At 37.3% G+C, this 21411-nt stretch overlaps 2 protein-coding genes across 2 annotated transcripts in view; both read left to right on the top strand.

The window, feature by feature from the left end:
* Positions 1 to 11137, top strand: part of LOC145770304 (uncharacterized) — a 46439-nt gene extending 35302 nt beyond the window's left edge. Inside the window, exons 13-16 of the mRNA XM_082581903.1 lie at positions 92 to 184; positions 283 to 426; positions 6197 to 6392; positions 7016 to 11137. Of these exons, the coding sequence (XP_082438029.1) occupies positions 92 to 184; positions 283 to 426; positions 6197 to 6392; positions 7016 to 7383 (801 nt within the window). The 3' untranslated portion in view covers positions 7384 to 11137. The remainder of the gene's footprint in view (positions 1 to 91; positions 185 to 282; positions 427 to 6196; positions 6393 to 7015) is intronic.
* Positions 11138 to 13044: 1907 nt separating this feature from the next.
* On the top strand, positions 13045 to 17913 carry LOC145770807 (uncharacterized). Its single transcript, XM_082582532.1, has 4 exons — positions 13045 to 13254; positions 14026 to 14199; positions 15026 to 15207; positions 16528 to 17913. The coding sequence occupies exons 1-4, from the start codon at positions 13086 to 13088 to the stop codon at positions 16681 to 16683; spliced, it is 681 nt and encodes a 226-aa protein (XP_082438658.1). The 5' UTR covers positions 13045 to 13085; the 3' UTR covers positions 16684 to 17913.
* The last annotated feature ends 3498 nt before the right edge of the window (positions 17914 to 21411 follow it).

The raw sequence follows: 21411 nt of genomic DNA, 5'->3' as shown, positions 1-21411 counted from the left end.
TTTTAGATGCTTTTGGCGTAACTCACAGTTAGTTTTTAAAACCAAATTATGATAAAATTAGCCCTTTTAATAGGCCGTTTTGTTCAAACAGGTCAATGATAGGGTGTCCCTGAACGGAGCCAATTACCAGCAATTTGTCTGTGAAGAACTTGATCTGGTTGCTGCTACGAAAGAGATAAAGGAGGTAAGTCGTAATGGACTGTGCACAATGCATGACCTAAAGCTTGTCAACATTCCTGTGTGTATTTTGACTTTTAATGCAGAAAATTCTTTACATTTTAGGCCATGACGACAGATGCAAAGTTAATAGCATTTGATGACGAAAACAATCGAGCTATTTTGCAGTACGACAATGGAGCAATGTTTTCCTGTTCTTCCGGTTATGTGAGTGTTGCATGCTCTCATCTTCCATCTGCAGTAAGCAAGGTAAGTAAAGTAAGGTGAAGTAAGCAAAGACGCATTAGGGTGGGTTTAGACTACTTGCGGTTTTCATGCGTACACGTCATTTTGAAAATATAGGGTATTCCCCTGCCTTGATGTCAATGAGCTGATTTAGTTGACATCACATCAGTTCTGTCAATGCGATCATTGTAATACATGTTGAGTTTTACTTCCTTTGCCCAATTGACTTTCACAGAAAGAAACAAGCTCATAACACAAGTAATCAAACTTTAGCCTACACTAGCTACCAGCACACTATGATATCAAAGTAGAACACTTTTGAGGGTCATATATTGCGAATGGACAAGCCAAAAAAAATTACTTCTCAATTTGGAGTGCAGAGTGGCATCCAGACTTTTAAAGCAATACCACAAGCATTTAATTGCACCGAGTGGGTTCTTGTGTTAAAACAAACATTGTTTCCTGTGGACCAACACCAAGAGTGTACCACTGGAATTTTTGGACAGGCTATGTTTTTAGATTATTTTTTTGAATAACCTTGGATTCTAAACTTATGTTTAGCAAACATTTTGAAAACTAACCTGACTATTTCTGGGCTATATATTTTTTGATTAGATTGACCTTGCATTCCAATCATTTTGCTCCTGGCCTTGGTATCTTTGTTCAACAACCTTCCTTGTTTTATAACCTTTGTAGAATAACATTGAATTCTTTGTTCGCTTTTTAATAGATTGGTTTCTTTATTTAAATGTTAAAAGTTAAAACTATACCACAAGTCCGCTACTAAAATGTGCCCTTGTTCATATATTGTAGTGCCTACATCTAAGTCAGTGAAAATGACGAATAGCCTACCCCTTGGGGTCATCAAAAACCTTATAAAAATCGCTTTCCTACTTTGCACTCAGCATAAAGAGCACTGAAAATGCCATCATTGTAAACCACTGAGCATTGTGAGCAATGCATATTTGTGATAAATACACAGGGTGTACGAGATCTCACAGATCACTGTCATTTGTGACGAACTATATTCTCTAATAATATTCTGATAGGCTATAGTTTAATACAAATAGCTGTTTATTTTCTGCTTTCATAAAATAATAATAGCCTAATACAAAAAAAAAAAACTGAATGCAATTCAACTCTATTTGTTACCAGCGAGTCAAAAAGATAGTATTTTTGCATGTTGGCAGTTTTCTGTATAATTGTTTATAGGCTATGCACCGAGATCTACTATGAAAACAGTAGATACTACAAATTTGGTAGAAACAAATAAAATAGCACTAACAGAATTAAAAAGTTTGCAAAGTCACAACAAGGCAAAATATGGACAAAGAATTATTTGTAATAGCAATGTTGATACGTGATAATAAACCACCATTATAGTTGACAATTTTTAGGTGTTTATCAACATATCTATAGGCCTGCAATAGCAGTTATTCACAACAACAAATCATTTTCAGTAAACAAATTATCTTCTGTTAATCTGTCTAATGATGGCAATTACAATATTCCATATTAACATGTTTGTTTCACACACGTATGGAATAATGTATATCATACTTTTATAATAATTAATATTATACTTTTATATAATTAATATACAATTAATTATATAATTAATATCATACTTTTGTATAAAACATAATCATAAAAACCCATAACTTCAGAACAATTGAAGGATGTATTTTCATTTAATATACAAATGAGATAGGTTGTAAGCAAATGTACACCTAAAGCCTACATGTATACTTTTGGAATATTGTATCATACTAGAGTAGGTGTAATGTATTAATTCTGATAAAGTATGTGCCCATGACAGTACAATGTTTATGTAGTTCAAATTCTTTATCATGGACTGTACAATGATGAAGTAGAAAGAAAACACTTCAAGTTTCAACAGCAGAATAATCATCACGTGACCACAAACATATCTGCAAAACAAATCAAATTGCCATCAACGACGATACACATAAATGCAGTTTTTATGTTTACAGCAAAATGTGACTGAGAGACAGAGCCTATAAATCTCTGAAAAGGAATATTACTTGATTTTGTCTACAAAGTACAATGGACAAGGCAAAACAAACAGTGTTTGGTGATGGCGATTGTATCAGCTACACTTTGTGTTTTTGCAGTATGCCCAAGGTATGCATTTTTAAGGAATAAGATCATCGTCACATGAGGTTCTGGGGCCGAGGGTCCATCCTAAAACAAACTAATTTAAATTAAGTAAAATGATAGAAACGGTATAGTAGTAAATCCACAAGCACATTGCTCACTCAACTAGTTAAACAGTGTACCATCCTCATTGTTTAATTATAGATCGATTTCGCTATCACAGCATCCTCCGTATGATCATGTCAAGAGCAAAACATTTTTTTGGCTGCATTGAGTAACAAGGCTTATAGTATTGATACGACACAGTCAACCGCTTCAAGTGAACAGTTTGCTGGGTTGGTTCACAAAAACAGAAAAGTTTTATTAGTCAACTAGTTAACAATTAATTTGACCTATTTCAATGTATGAGGTGAAATGTGCCATGTAGGCCTACACTTAAGGGAAGTTTGGACCACATTAGTACATTTTCAAAATTATTTTGAAAGCCAACACAGCACTATACAAACCTTTAACAAATCAATCATTAAAATCTATTTGTGGCCATGATAAAAATAAAATATTTAAAACAAGGCTTCAATATTTCAAATCAAGATTTGTGACAAAAACTTTCACAGAAGTCCAGTTTTGATGAACTTGGTCAAATATAAAGTGTGTGTCTTGACACAAAATATGCATTATTAGGTCTTAAAGTGCATGAAACGTCACCAAAGCAAGGTAAATTTTTATGGGGGGCAAGCATCCCGGACCCCCTACCACACTGTTTGTTTCTTGACTTCAACTTTTGCATTGCCTATGTTGTATTACAAATTTTCCTTTGTTTAAAACTTTGGTGCCCCCCCAAATGTTTTTATAGATCCGCCACTGGACAGGCCAGGCATGTTTGTGTGTTTGCAATGACTTTTAAATGTTAAAGATGCCTTCAAGTGAATTCATTTTTCTTTGTCAAAATGCAAATTAAGCGATATTATAGAAACAAAATACAGCAATAAAGCCAACAAAATGAAAAGGTGGTAAAACCATAATGGTTTAAAGTGAAATCATCAGCACTTCCAAATACAGAATAGGTATTTGGTATGATCCTTTGCTTAATACTTTGAAATAACATTTAGGTAGTAGGAACTTGATAGTCAACTTGTCATTTTACTCACCTTCTGATAGCCTCTCATAAGCATGGTGATCACTGTTACTTCATAATTATAGATTGTTTAGGTGTAACGATCTATCAAACATGAAGCTCAAAACGGTGGCCTAAGCCTTGAAGAATGAAAAATAAATTAAGTTTGATGAAGAAAAACACTACTGAGAGGCATCTATCTTGCTTAAAAATACGATAAAACCCTTTCAAAAGGTCTAAGCGCAAAATCTGCCCAAGTCACTTTTGAAAAGTAATTTTTCTATCATTGCTTCACAAAAAAATAACCTACTCCGTTGTTTTTTCGCAAAACTACCTTAGACTGACTTAGCACTCAGATGGATCGCTTGCGATTGTCTGAGTGCGACTGCACGAAATACGTGCGCAATGTAAACAGTTCCATTCACTTGTCTGTAATGGATTGAGCAATGCGTTTTGTCGTAGTGCTTACGCAAGAAAAACGTATGTAGTCTAAACGCTGCTTTAGTGTTTTAACAAGTTAAACAACATTAAAAAAATGCTTGATCATGGAATTTAGGTTTTGTGGTAGGTAATATTTAGTTAGTAGCACATGGTTTTCGTCCTTTTGTTACCCGTATTGCGATGGTTAGTCGTCAGCAAACTTCGATCCGGTTTGATGGCGGCTTTCCATGCACTGCTATTTTGAACAATGACCGCCACAAGGTTCCCCTTTCGGAGGTCGCTTCGCACGTTATCGCACCACCTTTTCGGTCGTCCACGTAGATTAGGCTACACCTTCCACTTCTAGCGACTAAACGTTCTTAGGCCAGGAGTCTTTTTCATTCGTTGTATGTGGCCGTACCAACGGAATCTCCTCCACCGCACGACCATTCAGTACTTGAAACAGTTTTGTCATTAGTTTGTATGTTGTTAAATAAACTGAGTATTTAAAGTAAACCAATGATGGGGTTGATTTTTATTTTTTCTTTGTTTGCATGATTTGAAAAGAAAGATATGGAAACGTAAATTGGATTAGTAAGGAATTCGCGTCAAGTTGTCTAGTGGTGAGATGTCCTGGCGACAGGTCGGCCGTGGTCAGTTGTCTAGCGACAGGTCGGTCTAGCGTACCCTTGTTTTTTGACCAAGAGCTGCTCCACATTGATGGCGTTGTGGGCGGGTGCTTTGTCATCGTGAAGAAGCCCTGCGTCGAACTCGGTGCTTGAGCTGAATGAGCCCCTGCTGGTAGAAATGTTGATTCACTATTTCATCCTGAGGCGCAAATCCATGATGACCCAAACCATTTGTAGTCAAAAAATAAGTGTAGTGTCTTCCACTGTACGCTCTGTCACTTCATTTCAGGATCGTGTTAGAGAACCGAATAAGTTTTAAACACTCGGTTGGACACTTCTTCAATTTCGCTAAAAAGTTCAGATTGATTGCCCTATTTTTGTGCCACCGGCATTTGCGTAACAACTAACTAGGGTTAAGGACACTTCGTTGCAAAAAAGTCTGTAATAAAAAAACGGAATGACTTGGCTCATGGCCACCTGAAGATACGGCCTGATTTGTCACATTTTGCATTAATTTTCAGGTTTTTCTAACTTTGGGCAAACGTTTAAATAAAATTTTCTAAAAGTTATATTTTTACGCTTTCTTTACTGTTTTCCCCAGATGACACAATAGGTTTTAACATCATCAGATGTTGAAAAACAAAGAAAATTTGATTTCGAAGATTTTAGTCAGACTGTTAATTTTCAATAACAGTCTGATTTTGCGTTTTTCAACTTACTTTTTCTCATTTGCTACTGCTTCTGCGGGAGAGGGTCGCTAATCCTCACACCCGTTGGTCGACGTTGCCTTACATGCGAGAGTGGGAGCTCCCGATATTGGGGTGCTCGGCGAAGGCAAGTCGACCGTTGTGTTCTATCAGAAACAACTTAGGTTTGTGGTACGTAACGAAGTAAAGCAAAATCCCGAAAACGGATTTAGCTGCTTCGTGTCACACTTCCCCAAGGTAACAAAAAAGTTTTATGTCATTAGGAAACCGCAAAAAGTAAAAACATCTCAAAAAATGTCAGTCAAACACTAGCAGTAGCTGCAATCAAAATCTGCAAAATGTGACAAATCAGGCCGCATCTCCAGGTGGCTATGCTTGGCTTAAAAATTTTCAGCACAAAGCAGCTAAGAAGTTGTGTTGCATGGTGAAAAAGTGCCTTGTCGATTGGTACAGTCCCATTACTTTTTGTCACACCTCATAATGTTAAATAACTTTTGAGGTATTAATTCAAACCCCAACAAGCTGAACAAAGCTGCAAGAAATTTACACGGAAGTTGTCAAAGCTAGTTTGTTACCAGAATGTAGTAGCAGCAAGACATTGCGATTAGGAAAGATACGAACTATAGCAAGAAACAAACGCAATACTCACTGCTAGTTGAGCATAAAAGACGTCCTTTAATTCCAGTATATACTAGTTGAGTATGCTGGTTGACGTACCATTGCATCTTTTTGTTTGCAATGTCTCTCGAGTTTTGGTCGCAATCTCAGATGTTATGTAATGTTCATTGTTTATGTTTTGTGTTTAGAATCCTGGAGAAATTGCTTCAGGTTCCACAAGTTCTTTAAAAAGAGTGATTTCATCTGAGGACGAGGACCATGATCCTGCGATAAATTACTCAGGTCTTGGCGAAAAAAAGGATGATGAAGAAATTGTCAATGATGATCTGATTGCAGATGAGCATAATGAAACTGCTCCAAAACGTCCTGTTGGTGCTTCTCAGGGTATTTCTAAAGCATTAGTTTGTATTCATTGTGCTGTACCATGTATAGCATGATTAGCAGTGATCAGAGGTTGAACTGTTTGTGTATAATCATTCAATGCTGACCAAACCTCCTCGAAAATTCGGTTACATGTAGGGAATTTTTTTAAGGTGTATTTTATGACTTTTGTCTTGTATCTTACATTGTGTAATAAACGTTCTATTTTCGGTGACTAAATTATGCTTTGTTAAACTAAAGGTGGATAAGAACTGACTAGACTTGCTAAACTCTTTTTCCGCAAGATAATTTAAGCAGTAGGCCTACAAAGAAAAGTAACTGACATAGTCTTGCCTCGTGTATGAAAACTTACGGAAGCTTTTTTCATGTTTGTTTCTTCGCATAATGCTTTGCCATTAAGTCACCTGCTGAATTGAAACGCAATCTTACAGGATTATTTAAACATGTCTAAAGGTGAACAAACAATCAGTCCTCTCGCTTTCCTATTCACTCAATCCTAATGTCAGTGTTTTTTGTCAATGCAGAATGGCACGACAACGAACGTTTTGTTGATACAGCAAAAGACAGGGAAAACGCAGCTCTTGCGACTTCTGACATCCCTTCTGATCCTTCTCATGACTTTTCAGAACCATCAAGTGTTATTCCTGAACCTGCTGTCGTCCCTGAAACCTCCGATGCAAGTCCTGAAAATCTATTTCAGCCACCAACCCATATTTCTGAAGGTGCTGGTGCGATAATGTTGCAGCCGAGATTATACATCAATCCGACAACAAGGGAGTTCTATGTGAGAGGAAATCTGGGAAGACACACCCAACGTTTTACTGATCTGGGACCAATGCCATTTGGGATGGAACGGCAAAATGATACCAGGTCTGCTCCAACAGACAACAGTAACACATCTACGATAACTGGAGGAACGTGTAATAACGTCCAGATAAACGATGCCGTGTTTAATGGACCAACAAGTATTGGTACAAACGTTACTATAAACTGAATATCAACTGTTGGACTGGTGCGATTGCTAACAAAATAGAGCGATGTGCTATATGTATTTTAAATAGCTTTAATTAATCAGATGTAAAATTGATCTCGCATTGTTGCTATGTTGCACAGTAATTCAAGCGTTATCAGATTTTAATTTTTAAGTATGTTAATGATTAATAAATTCACATTTTGTTCTCATACTCTGCGTCGCGACGCCCTTGTGTGTCGTTTAGAATTTCGTGGGTCGTCACGCAGTTTTAACTTATGCTAAAGAAAAAGTAAAAATTGTTGTGTTGAATGACATTAATTCAAAACGACTTTGCAATTTAGATAGGTACAGTAATCATACTAACACCTTTTCCTTATTAAGACTCCAGACAAGTGAAGGGCACAGCGTAAAGTGTGCGTTACATAATCGAAGTATGTTGCTTTATTACACGTTCATGTGGTTTTTTCTTGAGCATACTTTTACGCGATATGCACCTGCTATGTTGTAGAAGAGTAGCACAATTTTTTTTAAACACCTGATGCTACTCAGTAGAGCACGCTAAGACTTCTCTTGCTAAAACAGCGCTAAGTATACTTTTCTTTTTATCTAATTTATGTATAGTAGGGTTTTGTTGTGGCTGCAATTGAAACGAAATATCGAATAGAATAATTGTATTTCAAATGAAAATGTGAGTAGCAGTCCTGTAACTTCTAATAATATTTGATAAACATTATTACAGCAAAGAAAGTTTACACATCACGTCCCTTCAGTGTGTTCTTTGTTCAGTGTTATTTCAATAACTGACACCACTTGTCAATCCATGGGTCTGAACAAGTTCATTGTTGAATGTTGGTGCGTCACCAATACAAAAAAAAAATTGAGTGCGTCGCAAGGAAATAAGTTTGAGAACCACCGGTTTTATTTTGCGCCTGCATATCGGATTTTGGATCGAATAGATGGAGCCGACTCGTCTGATATAGAATATAATTTTTGTGTTATGTAAACTGCTTTTAGATGCATATAAATATATTTTTGTGTATGGGCGATGACTTCTTTTGCCTTCGTACGCTTGTTATTGCTGTGAAGTTTTTCATGATTTTTATTCTTGCTTGTGTTAGGCACGGCACTTATAAATATGAAATAGAAAAAACACTGTTGTGTGAAAGTGTATATCTGACTTAACTTAGTTATGAAAGTACATTGTGTGCTGTATTATATTGTATGCGTAAAGACTCTTCCTATCCAATCAGTTCACTATAGAGTTGACCGCTTTATGTATTTGCTATCACTGTTTTTTTGCTGTAAACATTAGGCATTGATGTATAGTCGTAATGTGGATGTACTTAGTTTTTTCTACATTTATAATTTCACTACAATAAATTGATCTGATAATATTTGCAATTGTACGATAAAATGTGCAAGTGTTCATGACGTAACGTTACAGCATATTTAACTTACTTCACAATTTAGATTTTAACGACCAGTTTTAGCCTGACGCTGCGAGTTCGCTGTGGTAATAGCGAATTGCACTAGCTTTCGGAACGCTGTTCCTTTGTCATGTGCTATGACGAATGGTGTTGAAGTCAGTGAGTCGTTCTTTAATGTGGCTCTTTTGTTTGGCTTGAGGCTGATGCTGGCTGTTGAATTACTGTGTTATTAGGCGTTATTGCTGTGAAATTTTGTTGAATCGGTTGATTAATAGATTAGGTGACATAGTTCTTCCCTTTTGGCACGGTTGTTGATCTTTGGATTCTGTCTGCTTATGAAAATGGCCTCTTTGAAGCGTAATTGTACCGCGTCGTTTTCTCTGGCAATGATTGTAAACTCAAAGTCGGAAAGGCACTGTTGTTGATGATCAAAGACTGAACTTTTATCAGAGCTAAGGTGTTCTTTCAGGCGGGAGTGGAGTGGGTGGATCGTGCTGCCTATGTAGCTTTCCGTGCATTTCTTGAATGTGATCTTGTAGACACGGTTCTGGGTGGTACACATGTCGTCGTTCCGTAGTGGGCAGTTTTGTAGCAGACAAGGTTCGGATTTTTGTGGTTTTTGAAGGACGTTTCGGAGGGTTCGTGAGCGTCGAAAGAGGCGGACTGGCTAATCCAAGTCTTTGAAGACTTTCTTTACTTTACGGTCCGCGTCGTCGCTCATAAAAGAAAATTTAAAATGTATTGGGTTATATGGTGTCTGGGGGGGTTTGTCTGTTTTGCTGGTGTCGTCGTCGTCTGGGTGGTTGCTTAAGAAAGTTCTTGAGGTATCCGTTGTCCTCGATCGTCTTCTCGAATTCCGTCAGGTGTGGTGTTGCTCTAGGAACATCTATCCTTTCTTCTCTGTATTTCGTTTAGGGGTATGGTCCTCTTGGTATTTGTGGCCTGTGGGCAGGGCCGAATCGAAGTGTGGGAGTAGTTTTGTCTTTGCTTTTTTCTGGTAGAACTCGTGGTAGATTGTGCCGTCTCTGTATGGTGAAGTCCAGTACTGAGATGGCGTTGTCTGCTGTTGGTAGTTCTGTTTCAAAGTTAATAGCTGGGTGCGCTTGATTGAGCGTTTGGGATGGTTAAGGCTTCTCTGTTGTTGACTGTCAGCAAGAATGTGTCGTCAATGTTAAAGTTATTTAGTTACAAACCACGTTTCCAAATTGTAGCAAATTACCCTGTCATACTTTTTGCGCACAATGTCTTTGCTTCTTGATTCTTTCTGAGAGCTGAGCGTTAATGTGAACACATGTTCGACTTTCTGGATAGCATTTTTTGTGACAACTTTGAATTGTGTGAAAAGGTTGACCAGAAGCATTTTAATATCCTTTGACGAATTGCTAAATTTAAACTTTGATAAAAACGTTTTTCATTTTTTCTAATGCAGTTCTTGCAATTTTTATCCGCCCTAAACTTTCATGGTCAGTCGGCCTCTGCACCTTCTATATCCAGTTATTGAATGTCCAAGATAAGAAACTTTTTTTTGTACATTTTCATTATCAATAAGTTGAAGTACTGGAATGTCTGATGATTTTGAGATTAATTAATTATATCATTAATTTTAATATAAAATTCTTTACCAGTTGAATTATTATTGTCCGATATTTTTTGAAGATTTTCTTGCGATTCAGCCAACAGAACAGTAGGCTAGCCTATCATCAGCAAAGCGTAAATTTGTTCATGTTGAAACCACAATCTTTTATCCCTTTAGAAGCGTCCACACAACGACCGATCTTTTGAAATATTACCGGTAGTTAGATATGTTTTCCAAACATGATTCGGTCAAGGCACAGATTTCTAGACGAGCGGATGCTAAACTGCTCGCTTATGATCACTATCTAGTTTAGATATCTCTGGATCAAGGTGTCATTTTCAATTAATTCAAAAGTCACTTTGTCATGATTTTTGTGTCTTTGTCCACTTCTTACTGCTGAGAAGAAAAAAAACTCATTCGCAGATGTATTTTCATAGGTAAAGCAATTTTATTTATGCATATGGCGCTTTTTTTACAGCTTTCCAATAAGAAACAGGCACAGCTACTTGTGACAAAACGTTCGACGTTCTAGTTTCTGCGTCATGTGCTTCAAAATTCCTCATTTATCCAGCTCTCTGGCACAGTCTGTAGGTTAAATGCCTTTCACATCCTTGTTTTTGCCGCTATGCCTAATTGTGTATTTGATGTGCGTTTCTGGTAGACCGTGCTTAATGAATGGGCTAAATATTATGTATTCCATTTTAATTTCACGCGAATTATTTAGTGCGATGTCACAATTACACAATAAACTGATCAATTGTGGAAATCACTATCCTAGGACTGAGAAAGCTTCTTTTGAGAGGTTAATTTTGGCAGTTTTGTATACTTGTAGACTGTAGAGGCTTTGGATATTATAAAGTGTATTTTTCGTGTAGCCTACGCTATAGGGGATGGTGGGATGGCGCAGCGGATAAGGCGGTTGCTTTCCAATCATGCAATCCTGGTTCGCCTCCCGACTTTAGGTGGTTGTTGAAAAACACCGCTCACCTCTACCCGGGTTGTAACAAACTAGGTGGGCGTAGTTGCTGAAGGAAAGGCGGCCGAGAGAAAGGAACTGGCCACCCTATTCTCGTTAGTGCCGAATGCTTAGTATAATGAGAACCCAATCTTCTCATCTCTCGATGCTTGGATCAAGTATGGGACTCACCTTTACCTACCTAGCCTACGCTATATATTATATATTCAGTTAAGTTTTAAAGCGGTTGAATGGTGCAGCGGATAAGGCTGAGACCTTTAAGACGTTCGCCTTCAGTACGATTCTAATTCGACTACCGGCTGATAATTTTCTGGAACGACTACCACGTAGCCTAATCTCTCTTAACGAAGTACGTACCGTATTGTAGGCTATAGTTTTTAGATTTGCTGCATAAAATATGTTAGTCTTGTGGTTGTAGGCTATATTCAGTTTCGGCCATAACTTCGGCAAATCCAATAAAAAAACAAAAAAGGCACCGCAATTTTGCTTGGTCATGTAGTTCCTATTCTGAAAATAAAAATCCGACAAACATTGAAACTTTGTACTTTTTTTGCAAGCATAGCCTACCAGCAAACTTACGTAATTTTACATTGACGTAAAACAATCCCGTAGCCTACATAACTTGAATAAAAGTAATGCGATTGCGAGTATAAATCGCCACGAACTATTGACAATAGCAACACAATAATAGAAGTCATAGTTATGTGAATAGCCAATGGTATAGAAAAAATAGATGAAACAATAGAACATCAAACAACCAACCCATTCCAGCATGTTGCCATGAAAAAGTCAATATTTAGATAAGGTGGGAAAATAATAGACGATTGCGTCACAATGCATTGATTTTCTCACCCGCACAATTACATAGAAATATGCTGTGACCACTGACCATCTAAAGCTTACTTTTATAAGAAACATGTCCTGTTGCTGTTAGTATGAAATTGCTGTAATGTTCTCGGTCAGTGGTAGGAAATTAGGTGTAGGTCTACTGCAAAGAACGCAATGTTTTGCTAAGGAAACTGCAGGTTCAAAAAAATCAATAAGTGTGAGACAAGAGCTATTAAAGGCTGATAACTAAAAAATACGGTACTTTTATAAGTGTGAAAACGTAACAGCAGTTTTTGAAACGATAACATTATTGTCGCCCTAAATTGAAATTGTGTTGAAGTTCAGTTGCATATGAGAAATCAATCAATTTATTTGTCATTAACGTGTGCGCGGAACAAAAAATGATACTATTAGACCTACGATAGTCGAAATACCAGCACTTCAATGAACGGGAAAAGGTGGAAAAATCTTGAACGATTTAAGAAGTGCCTCAATGCTAGTTTATGTAGTAGGTATATATCTGTAACTTAGTTGGCACGGCCACAAAACCCAACATCAGAAGTATATTTAAGTTGTGTTATCGGTTACGTTCAGTAAAAATGGTGCAGACAAGAGAGAAACCTGTAAAAAATCTTGAAACTATTATTATCTGCCTTCAAACGGAAATAAGCTAATACTAACTTAATTATTAACTATATCTGTACTTTTTGAGGGTAACTTACAGTGGGAGTCTAGGCGATGATCGTCACTTAAAAGCAGGTTATCCTGTGCAACCACCTTCTGGCAGAAAAAGCTAAAATATCCACAAATTTGTAGACTATCTTGTTGGCTATTCACTTGTCTTAAAGTGTAAAGGTGTTTTAAATTTTAGGTCGGTTATTTATTCAAATCTTTCGGTTTATTTTATGTTGAAAATATGGCTAATTCAACAATAGCATGGGTTGGGACCATATTATTCTACGTTGCAATGGGGCTTTCTATAGCAGCGCAAGCAAACAGAGAATGGACTGTGGTTCTGACTGGCGGGGTTAACACACAGCAAGGGCTGTATCAAACATGCGCACTAGGAGTTTGCATAAATCAAGGTAAGAATATGTTTCAATTACAGTTTGTTGGTTAATATTTAAATCAAATCTTAAATGAACAAATGTGTCTTTTTATAAGCCTAGGCTACTTGTTTCAGAGTTTAGACTATGTGCGGAATAAAAAAAAAACTTTCTTTAAAACAGCATGACAGATTACGTTATACGTATATGAATGCTATATTATAGGTACAAAAACCAATTGTAGCCTAAAGAGAAAATATTGTAAACGCGGTGAAGTTATCACGCAGATACATGTAGTTTCTGATTACAATGCCCAATCACATGCAATGCAAGACAATTCAATATTCCAGCAAGACGTTTCTGCTAGGTAGATAATAGATAACCTTAGTTTAATCACTCCACTAACCACGTAGTTAATGCTATAGTGCTGCATTCTCAGAAAGAAAAAGTTCTTCCTGGTTAATTATCAGTAGGTTACTCGGGTGACCACTCACCAGTAAGTACAGCTGCATTATTTGGCTACTAGGCCAACCCAATGATTGGAACATGGTACCTAGGCTATCACTATTCTTGCTTTATACAATCGGCTGACGTTCTTATCGTTTTTATACAAATGATGAACAAATAACTAGCTCAAACTTCATTTCAGCTCATTAGAAGAGACAATTATATAACCATTTATCAACTATATCTGTATACAATCATGGGATCGCGAAGTCCTTTTATTGCACAATTAAATTAAAGGTGTTTATTTGGGGTACTTTTTTGTAGAAGTGTTAAACAGTTTTGTTGTTTAATTCTTTTTTTCAGGTTGGTCTCCTGGGTTCGATGTCGACGTTTCGTCATTTGTTCTTCGTATCATTCTTCTCGTTTGTGACGTGCTGATTGCCTGCGCGTTTGTAGCGAGCTTTGTAAGCTATTGTATTCCCAATGAGGACAGCAAGGGTGTGTTGATTGCAATGGGAGTTCTCAACATTCTGACGGGTAAGATGATTGTTAATATAATAAATTTTTTATCAGATTCTAAATAATGTGATTACCAGATCAAAACAAGATACTATTAATAAGAAAATAGTAATAGCTATAATACCAACAACAACAACAACAACAACAACAATAATAATAATATAATTGAATTGATAATAAAAGTGAAGTGATCGATTTATAGAGTATGGCAAGAGCTAAGGCTAATGATAAAATAATTCATAAATCAAAACATTGTCAACGTGAGGTAGTAAAGGTAAAGGATGATGGATCCTAATTATATAGGCCTACTGTGTTTTAACTTTTTTACTTCGTATTTCTTCTTTTTTATTTACCGGAAGTTGAAAAAATCTTGTAAACCTAGCCGTTGATAGTGCGAATTGGTATAAGAAAGTAAATTTGAATGAATAGAATCCAAAAGAAACAGGCAACGTTTGAAGTAGGGCAAATGGCCTATGGTTAATCCAGAAGATTTGTTCGCCTCGTTAGCTCAGTGGTTACGCGCCCGGCTCAAGATCACGCGGCGCAAGTTCGACTCTCGGGGTGTGCGCTTGAGCAACGCACTTTTAGAACTGCTCTCCATTCAGTGGCACCTAGTGAATGGAATAATTCCTCGGCAACAAAACTTCAACAATCGGAAAACTTCACTCTGCCAATCTCGGTAACCGGCCCTGCGTCAAGAGCCTCTACTTCTACAAGCATACGAAACTACCAGGAATAACCTATTCAAGGCTTTGTCAGTCCGACGATAAAGATCCAAAACCAAACCAAGGTTATAGACTATTTTTAGTAATTGAGAAGACATCAAAACATTATTGTTTTTTAGCTTCATTCACCATTGTTGGAGTAATTGCTTATACTGTGTTGATGTTCACTTCTGGTATCTTGAGCTCCTTCACCTTATCTTTTTACTTTGGATTCTGCTATGCTTTCGCATGGGCATCCGGTATATTGTTCCTCACCGCCGGAATATTGCAACTTTTGGCATCAGATAAGAAAAACAGAGTGGTAATATTTGTTTATTTAAAAAAAAATGCATTGCCGTTAAAATTGGAATATTAACATTTAACCTAAGATGATAACTAGCTTTTGTATTTCCGACGTTTCGTCAGTCAGCACGACTGACTTTATCAAGGTGGCTAAAACAGGTTAACACAACCTGTTCAGCAACGATGGCACAACACAAAAACGTACTGATAAAATGAATAAAGTAAGCAGCAAGAATCAGAATTAAAACACGCAACAAGATACCTAGAGGTTAAACTGAATGCAGTGAATGCCTAAAACCAGTAGGCTGCTTTCCAACAGCGTAAATTTATCTATCTATTGGGCCACCGTCAAGAAACATTGAAAAGTCATCAGACAAGACAGAAGGTCTTTCTTTAACATCAGGAGGTAACCTAGTAAATAGTCACCAGAAGAACGCAAATTACTTTTATTATAAAATGCCTGGTGAACAGTCTCTCTCTGTTTTTATTTAACCTAAGCTTAACCCAACCCAGACCTACACTTTATCAGGTCCTAATCTTTACCAGATCGGGTTCGGATCTTATCAATTCTTACCAGATCTAGGCTAGATAAAGTGGCTGTCTGGGAAGCTATTAGATGAAACATAATTGTTATTGAAAATCTTATTGTGAATTTATTCCTTAAAATCAAGTAGGCCTGTAACAGACCGGCGACAAAGAAAGACGTTCTTAGGCGTTGAGTCGAATAGCTTACATTGAGCCAACACTAAGTTGATTTAAAGTGAAGTGTAGACCAGCCCATGGCTGTTTTAACGAATTTTGCATGCCATATTTAGTCATAAAAAAATAAATAGCCTAAGAATAAAATTGACTATCTTCTTTCCATTTTGAAAATTTAACAGCTAGACTCAGTGCCAGGCGATAAATATGTGAGAGGCGAGTTTGCATCTTCGATGAATATTTTTGAAACTCAATATTTATGTTGTCTCCATCATGAGAAAGTTAGCTCGACGTTTAAAAGAACGGACGCCACTTTGACAGCAAAAGAAATCATTTTGCTGGAAAGCAACACTTCAATGGCACCCCTGAAGTGGATGCAAAGATCAGTCTTTCTTTTATCGACTCGACCTAACAAGTCAATTGCAGAGAAGCAGTTCACTCGATCTCAATCAGTACGTGCTGGAATCTGGGACCAGATTGGGGTATCAGACCTCGGCAATCAACGTGCTGCTATGGACCTATTAATCTGAAGCAAATAAATAATAAATAAAAATAAATTAACAAACTTTTACCACAACATGTGGGATATGTATAAATCGGACAAAATATACTATAGTTTAATGTCAGGAATTTTTTGCAGCGTTCATCTTCCAAAGAAAGCGTTTGGTCTACCAACACGCAGTATGAGACAACCCGGTTACCTCAGCAACCACAAAACCAAGCTTATTACAACAACGCTCAGGCGACAGGAAATGCACCATACTACAGACCACCACCATCAAATCAATACTATTAGACTTGTAGTTTGTGACTTAATTTGCATGTAAATAACATCACATTTGTGTAAATTTGTAATTGAACTGAATCATTTGGCCTTTATTTCATATGCTATCAAACCATTTTGCCGTCGGATAGAATTGTAAATTAGTATCTTTCCAAACAGCCACTTTATCTAATCCAGATCGTTACCTGATCGGTTGGTCTGACCAGATCTATACCAGATCTGGGTTTGATAAAGTGGCTGTCAGGGTTCCTTTGTTGCAAAATAGTAGGATACATTTATGAATCACAAAAACTTTATAAGGTAGCCAAAAAGTTTGAGTTATTTTAAAATACCAATGAGACTGACTAGTTTTTGCTATTGGCTAGTCATTGCCATTTAGCGAAGATCAAACTGTGACTGCTGAAATTGTGTTTTACTGGGATAGTTTTGTACATTGTCAATGCTAAACCAAAAATTCAATGAAATCTAACCTATGTTAGGGCCTATTTGTAATTTTAATTCATGAAGAACTTCGCCTGTCAGAGAAAAATTATTGAAATCAATCACATAGGCTACGGTATTGAGTAGCCTACTGGTAATTTTAGTTTTAAACATGCATTACAGTAGGACTAGCATCATTATAGAAAAAACTTTCTTGGAACAACTTATATAAAAAAATTGTTGACAATTAAGTTGCCTAAAAACATCGGTTTATTAAATTTGTGTTCAGGTTGTGATACAGCCTATTTCCAGTAGGCCTGTTTGTTTCTCAGTTTTACCTACAATTGAAAAAAATTGAATTGAAAATATCTCTTAGGCTATTTACTGTTATGACCAGGTTGTATTCATTTTCCTTTTAGTTGTCGCCTATTTCTTTTATTGTAATACCTAGGTAGCTTAAGTCCATATTTAGCCTAGTGGTGGCTATAACAAGGTATATAGGCTAATGTACACTGTGTTAAGTTGCTTTGCTGATATTTCTTGACTAAAAACAAGACTAAGTCTATAGTTGAAGTTTTCGTGAAAATATTTCATCCATAAACTCCACAAATCTTTCTCAAAATATTTATCTTATTATTGTAACAAAAAACGGATCCAACTAGTACCGTTAAGAACGATTTTAGAAAAATTGATGATAGTTTACCTATTAGCCTATAGAACTGAAAAGATTTGTTATCGAATTATCGACATTACAAGATGTGTAGCCTACATTGACTTTTAATTGTAAGCTATAACTTAGTTGAAAATAGAAGTAAAAAGGTAATGGCAAAAAAAGATAGTTTATTGCTCGAACTGTTGTGAAGTATCTAGCCTACTGTATAGGACCAATCAACAAGAAAAGAGAAAAAAATAAATCAAAATCTAAAGCAGTCAATAATTTTGGACTGAAACGAAACGATATCAGAAAGCTTCAAAATGAATATCAGACCTGGTCGAAACATAATGTCGACGAAAGAGTTTTGGCTCATAAACAAAAAGCGAGGAAACAACAAAAGCTTGGCCTACTTTAAAACGTGTTAAGTTAAACCCAAATAAATTTTCTTATTATTAAGGGGGCCAGTGGCGTACGCAGGATTTTCTCAAGGGGGGCATTGAGAGAAGCGTAGCCAGGAATTTTGAAAGGAGGGGTTTTGACGACCGGCGGGCGAAGCCCGACGGCGTTTTCGCTTAAGACGACACCCAGCAGCGGGGGGTCTGGGGGTCTTAATTAAATTAAATAAAACGGTGCTGTCAGGTGGCATAGCAAAAGGATAAGATCATGTTTTCTTTGGCATTTTACGGAAACAAAGCCAAGTCTCTATGTTTTCTTGTTGTTAATTCCTGGCTGAGATGTTTGAATGTTTGGTATTGGCAAAACTCGCTCTTTTAATGCAGTTTTGTTTAAAATTAGGCAAGTTTTTTTTAGACTGAAAGCATCATTCCCAAGCATAAAGAGACTGAAAGCATCACTCTCAATACCGTGATGTCACACGCATGCCAAAGTGGGGTTGTAACCCCCAACCCCCCCCCCCCCTTGGCTACGCCACTGGCTATTGATATCCCAGACGTCTTCATGATATCCCAGTATGGTTTTAGTTTAGACTTTATCCACTTCTCTCTCACTAATCACTATAATAGGCTTACAGAACACTATTCCACATTGGCATACCTGGGGTGGGGTAGGTGGATTGGACCATGTATTTCGTATTGGCTTAGTCTATAAAACAACATTGTTACAGTAATTGCTTTGACAGAGCAATGCAAAACATATTAAATGCCTTAATCTACGTCGTTAACTACTAAAACATTTTTAAGGGGGGGGGGGGGCCTTAAATTTTTAAGGTGGCGTACGCAGGGGGGGCCTCCCTGCGTACGCCACTGAAGGGGGCTATCTCACCTACCGATCTGTCACAGCACTGTAGTCAGGGCCGTTGAGAGAATGGTTTGGGCACGATATGAATGAGGAGAGGAAGCGGCGAAGGGAGGAGGCAGCCCCCTGAAATACGACACTTCTAAAGAACACAATATGAATGATTCATTTGGGAATATTTATCCTCGAACTGAGAAAGCTTCTTTAAGAGCTTAATCTTCACAGCTTTACATACTTTTAGAATGTGGAATGTGGATGCTTTGAACCATTGACGTAGTTGTGGAGGCTTTGAACTAGTGACACAGGTCTGATCACTGAGATTGACATAGTAAAGTTTCCACTTTTGGTTTTCTTTGAATTATGCCACTCACTAAGTGTTGCTGAATGGAGAGTTGTCCTTGAAATACGTTGTTAAAGCGCACACCCCGAGAGCCGAACTAGCGCCACTTGATCATGAAGTTTCTTCATAAAGTCAGGCGCTTTACAAACTGAGCTATCGCAGCAGACACAGACTATGAAGTTTTCTTTGAATATCAGCATCTTGGAAAGTTCCCTGGCTCGCTACCAAAAGTACCGGTAAACTCAGTCAAGGATAGACTGACTGCAGTAACCTAGGCTTAACTACATGATTTATAGGTCGAGGGTGTATTTGTGTAAACAAAGATGTTTTATTTCCAGTTATAGTTGCGTTGTGGAAAATAAGACTTAGGCAATATATATTAGCGCTTTGTACATTACCGCAGTTAGGCTATACATTCTTGCGTTCTTTCTTACCGTATAAATTGCGTGGCGTTTTACATCCTTTTAGGTGAGTCTGGCCTACTACCAGCTCAGTGGCCGAGTGTTTTCGCTTTTGGCTCTAGTGCTGGTAAGCTGACATCGATTCCAGGTCGGGTCACACCGAAGACTTTATTTTTTTGGTTTGGTTTTGGTTTTGAATCTTTATCCTCGGACTGACAAAGCCTTGATAGGTTGTTCCTGGTAGTTTCGCGTACCGTAGCTTACTTGTAGAGGATCATGACGCAGGGCCGGTTACCGAGATTGTCAGAGTAAAGTTTTCTGATTTCCAATTTTCCGACTATAAAAACGGTACCGATTGGTGTTCTTTCTTGCATAATGCAGTGAGAACAAGTCGGGCAATAATGTCGTAAACCAGATATAAAGATTAAAAATTGTTATGTGACTTTACCACTGTAGTGCAATCGACCACAATATTTAACTTCGATTTATTTTGCCTGTTTCTGACTTATTCTGTCTTTGGTTAAATACAAGTCTGGTAATAATACAACAGTTTTTGCATTTTATTTTGGCAACATGGTTTCTTTTGCATCCGACATACCATACGGTAACCCAAATTTATCATATTACTGGGACATACCACTACTACATCCCAGCTGGCGATGACTGTCATTTTTGCATTAATTCAACGTTAGCCAACGTTGGATCGGTGTGGAAGTGGCGAGTTTAGCTGACAGGGGTCTAAAATTATCGCTTTATCAACGCAACTTTTATCAAAGCACGCTTGATATCTTTAAGACATAACTTCCCTGGGTATAATTGAATTTCCGCAAGATGATGATGTTGTTTTTTGCTAGTTTGATTTATTTGTTTTTTGTCATTGTTTCATGTCGTCAAGTTATAGCCTATCTATTTTGTGAGTCGTGCAAGGCCTGGTGCGTTGCGCTTGAAATGGCTTTGCCCGTGGTAGGATTTCTTTGTGGGGTTTTCTTTGCCTGCCTTGCTCTTTGCTATGAGCTAGACGCATCAAGACGTGTTCCCCTTACGACCATCAGCACTCTTGATAACGCACCATGGCCGATCTTCATAGCAACTGTCCATACAAATCTTCAATATATCAGCTAAAGTTATGTAGGCTAATAAAGCTATAGCCTATATATGTTTATTTGTTTTGTAACATTTTTTATTTATTTTTTTTATTTTTCCTTTATACCTTAAATTTTTCTGAAGGTGTTGCGACCGTGCCAAATTTTTTTCAACTCAATAACTTACTTCGATCACAAGCACGTTTTAACGTTCGCGTTTTGTCGCTTCTACCTTTTTCTTGACCTTTGCTATGTTGACGTGTATTGTTTTGATATGATGGTCAGAAATAAAAAAAACAACTGAACTGAACTGACAAAGAAAAATAAAATTGAAGTGAATATTGAAATTTTGTTTCATTCGTTCAAGTTCGGGGCTTTACTTTTTCTCCGGTCACAACTCACAAAGCTCAGAAAGTAGTTAGACATTTTTTCTATTCCATAAAGTTTCATAGTCAAATATTCAAGGTAATTCAATCGATGCTTTTCAAAGATTGTGTAGCAGACGCAGAGGCGTAGCAATCGCCTTCCGAACCCTCCGATCGGAGGGGCCCCGAAAGGAATGAGGGCCCCTCCGCCGAAGTTTTTGGA

The sequence above is a fragment of the Aplidium turbinatum genome, chromosome 5 (genome assembly GCF_918807975.1).
Source record: "Aplidium turbinatum chromosome 5, kaAplTurb1.1, whole genome shotgun sequence".
NCBI classification, from domain to species: domain Eukaryota; kingdom Metazoa; phylum Chordata; class Ascidiacea; order Aplousobranchia; family Polyclinidae; genus Aplidium; species Aplidium turbinatum.
Note: the sequence above shows the minus strand (reverse complement) of the source record. Positions and strands in the feature narration are given on the sequence as shown.

What these genes read in the sequence shown, in the direction of transcription:
- LOC145770807 (XM_082582532.1), top strand. Translation starts at nt 13,086, where the DNA reads ATGGCTAATTCAACAATAGCATGGGTTGGGACCATATTATTCTACGTT. An exon ending in AGTTCTCAACATTCTGACGG is followed by an intron (nt 14,200 to 15,025) that starts GTAAGATGATTG and finishes ATTGTTTTTTAG; the next exon opens with CTTCATTCACCATTGTTGGA. An exon ending in CAGATAAGAAAAACAGAGTG is followed by an intron (nt 15,208 to 16,527) that starts GTAATATTTGTT and finishes AATTTTTTGCAG; the next exon opens with CGTTCATCTTCCAAAGAAAG.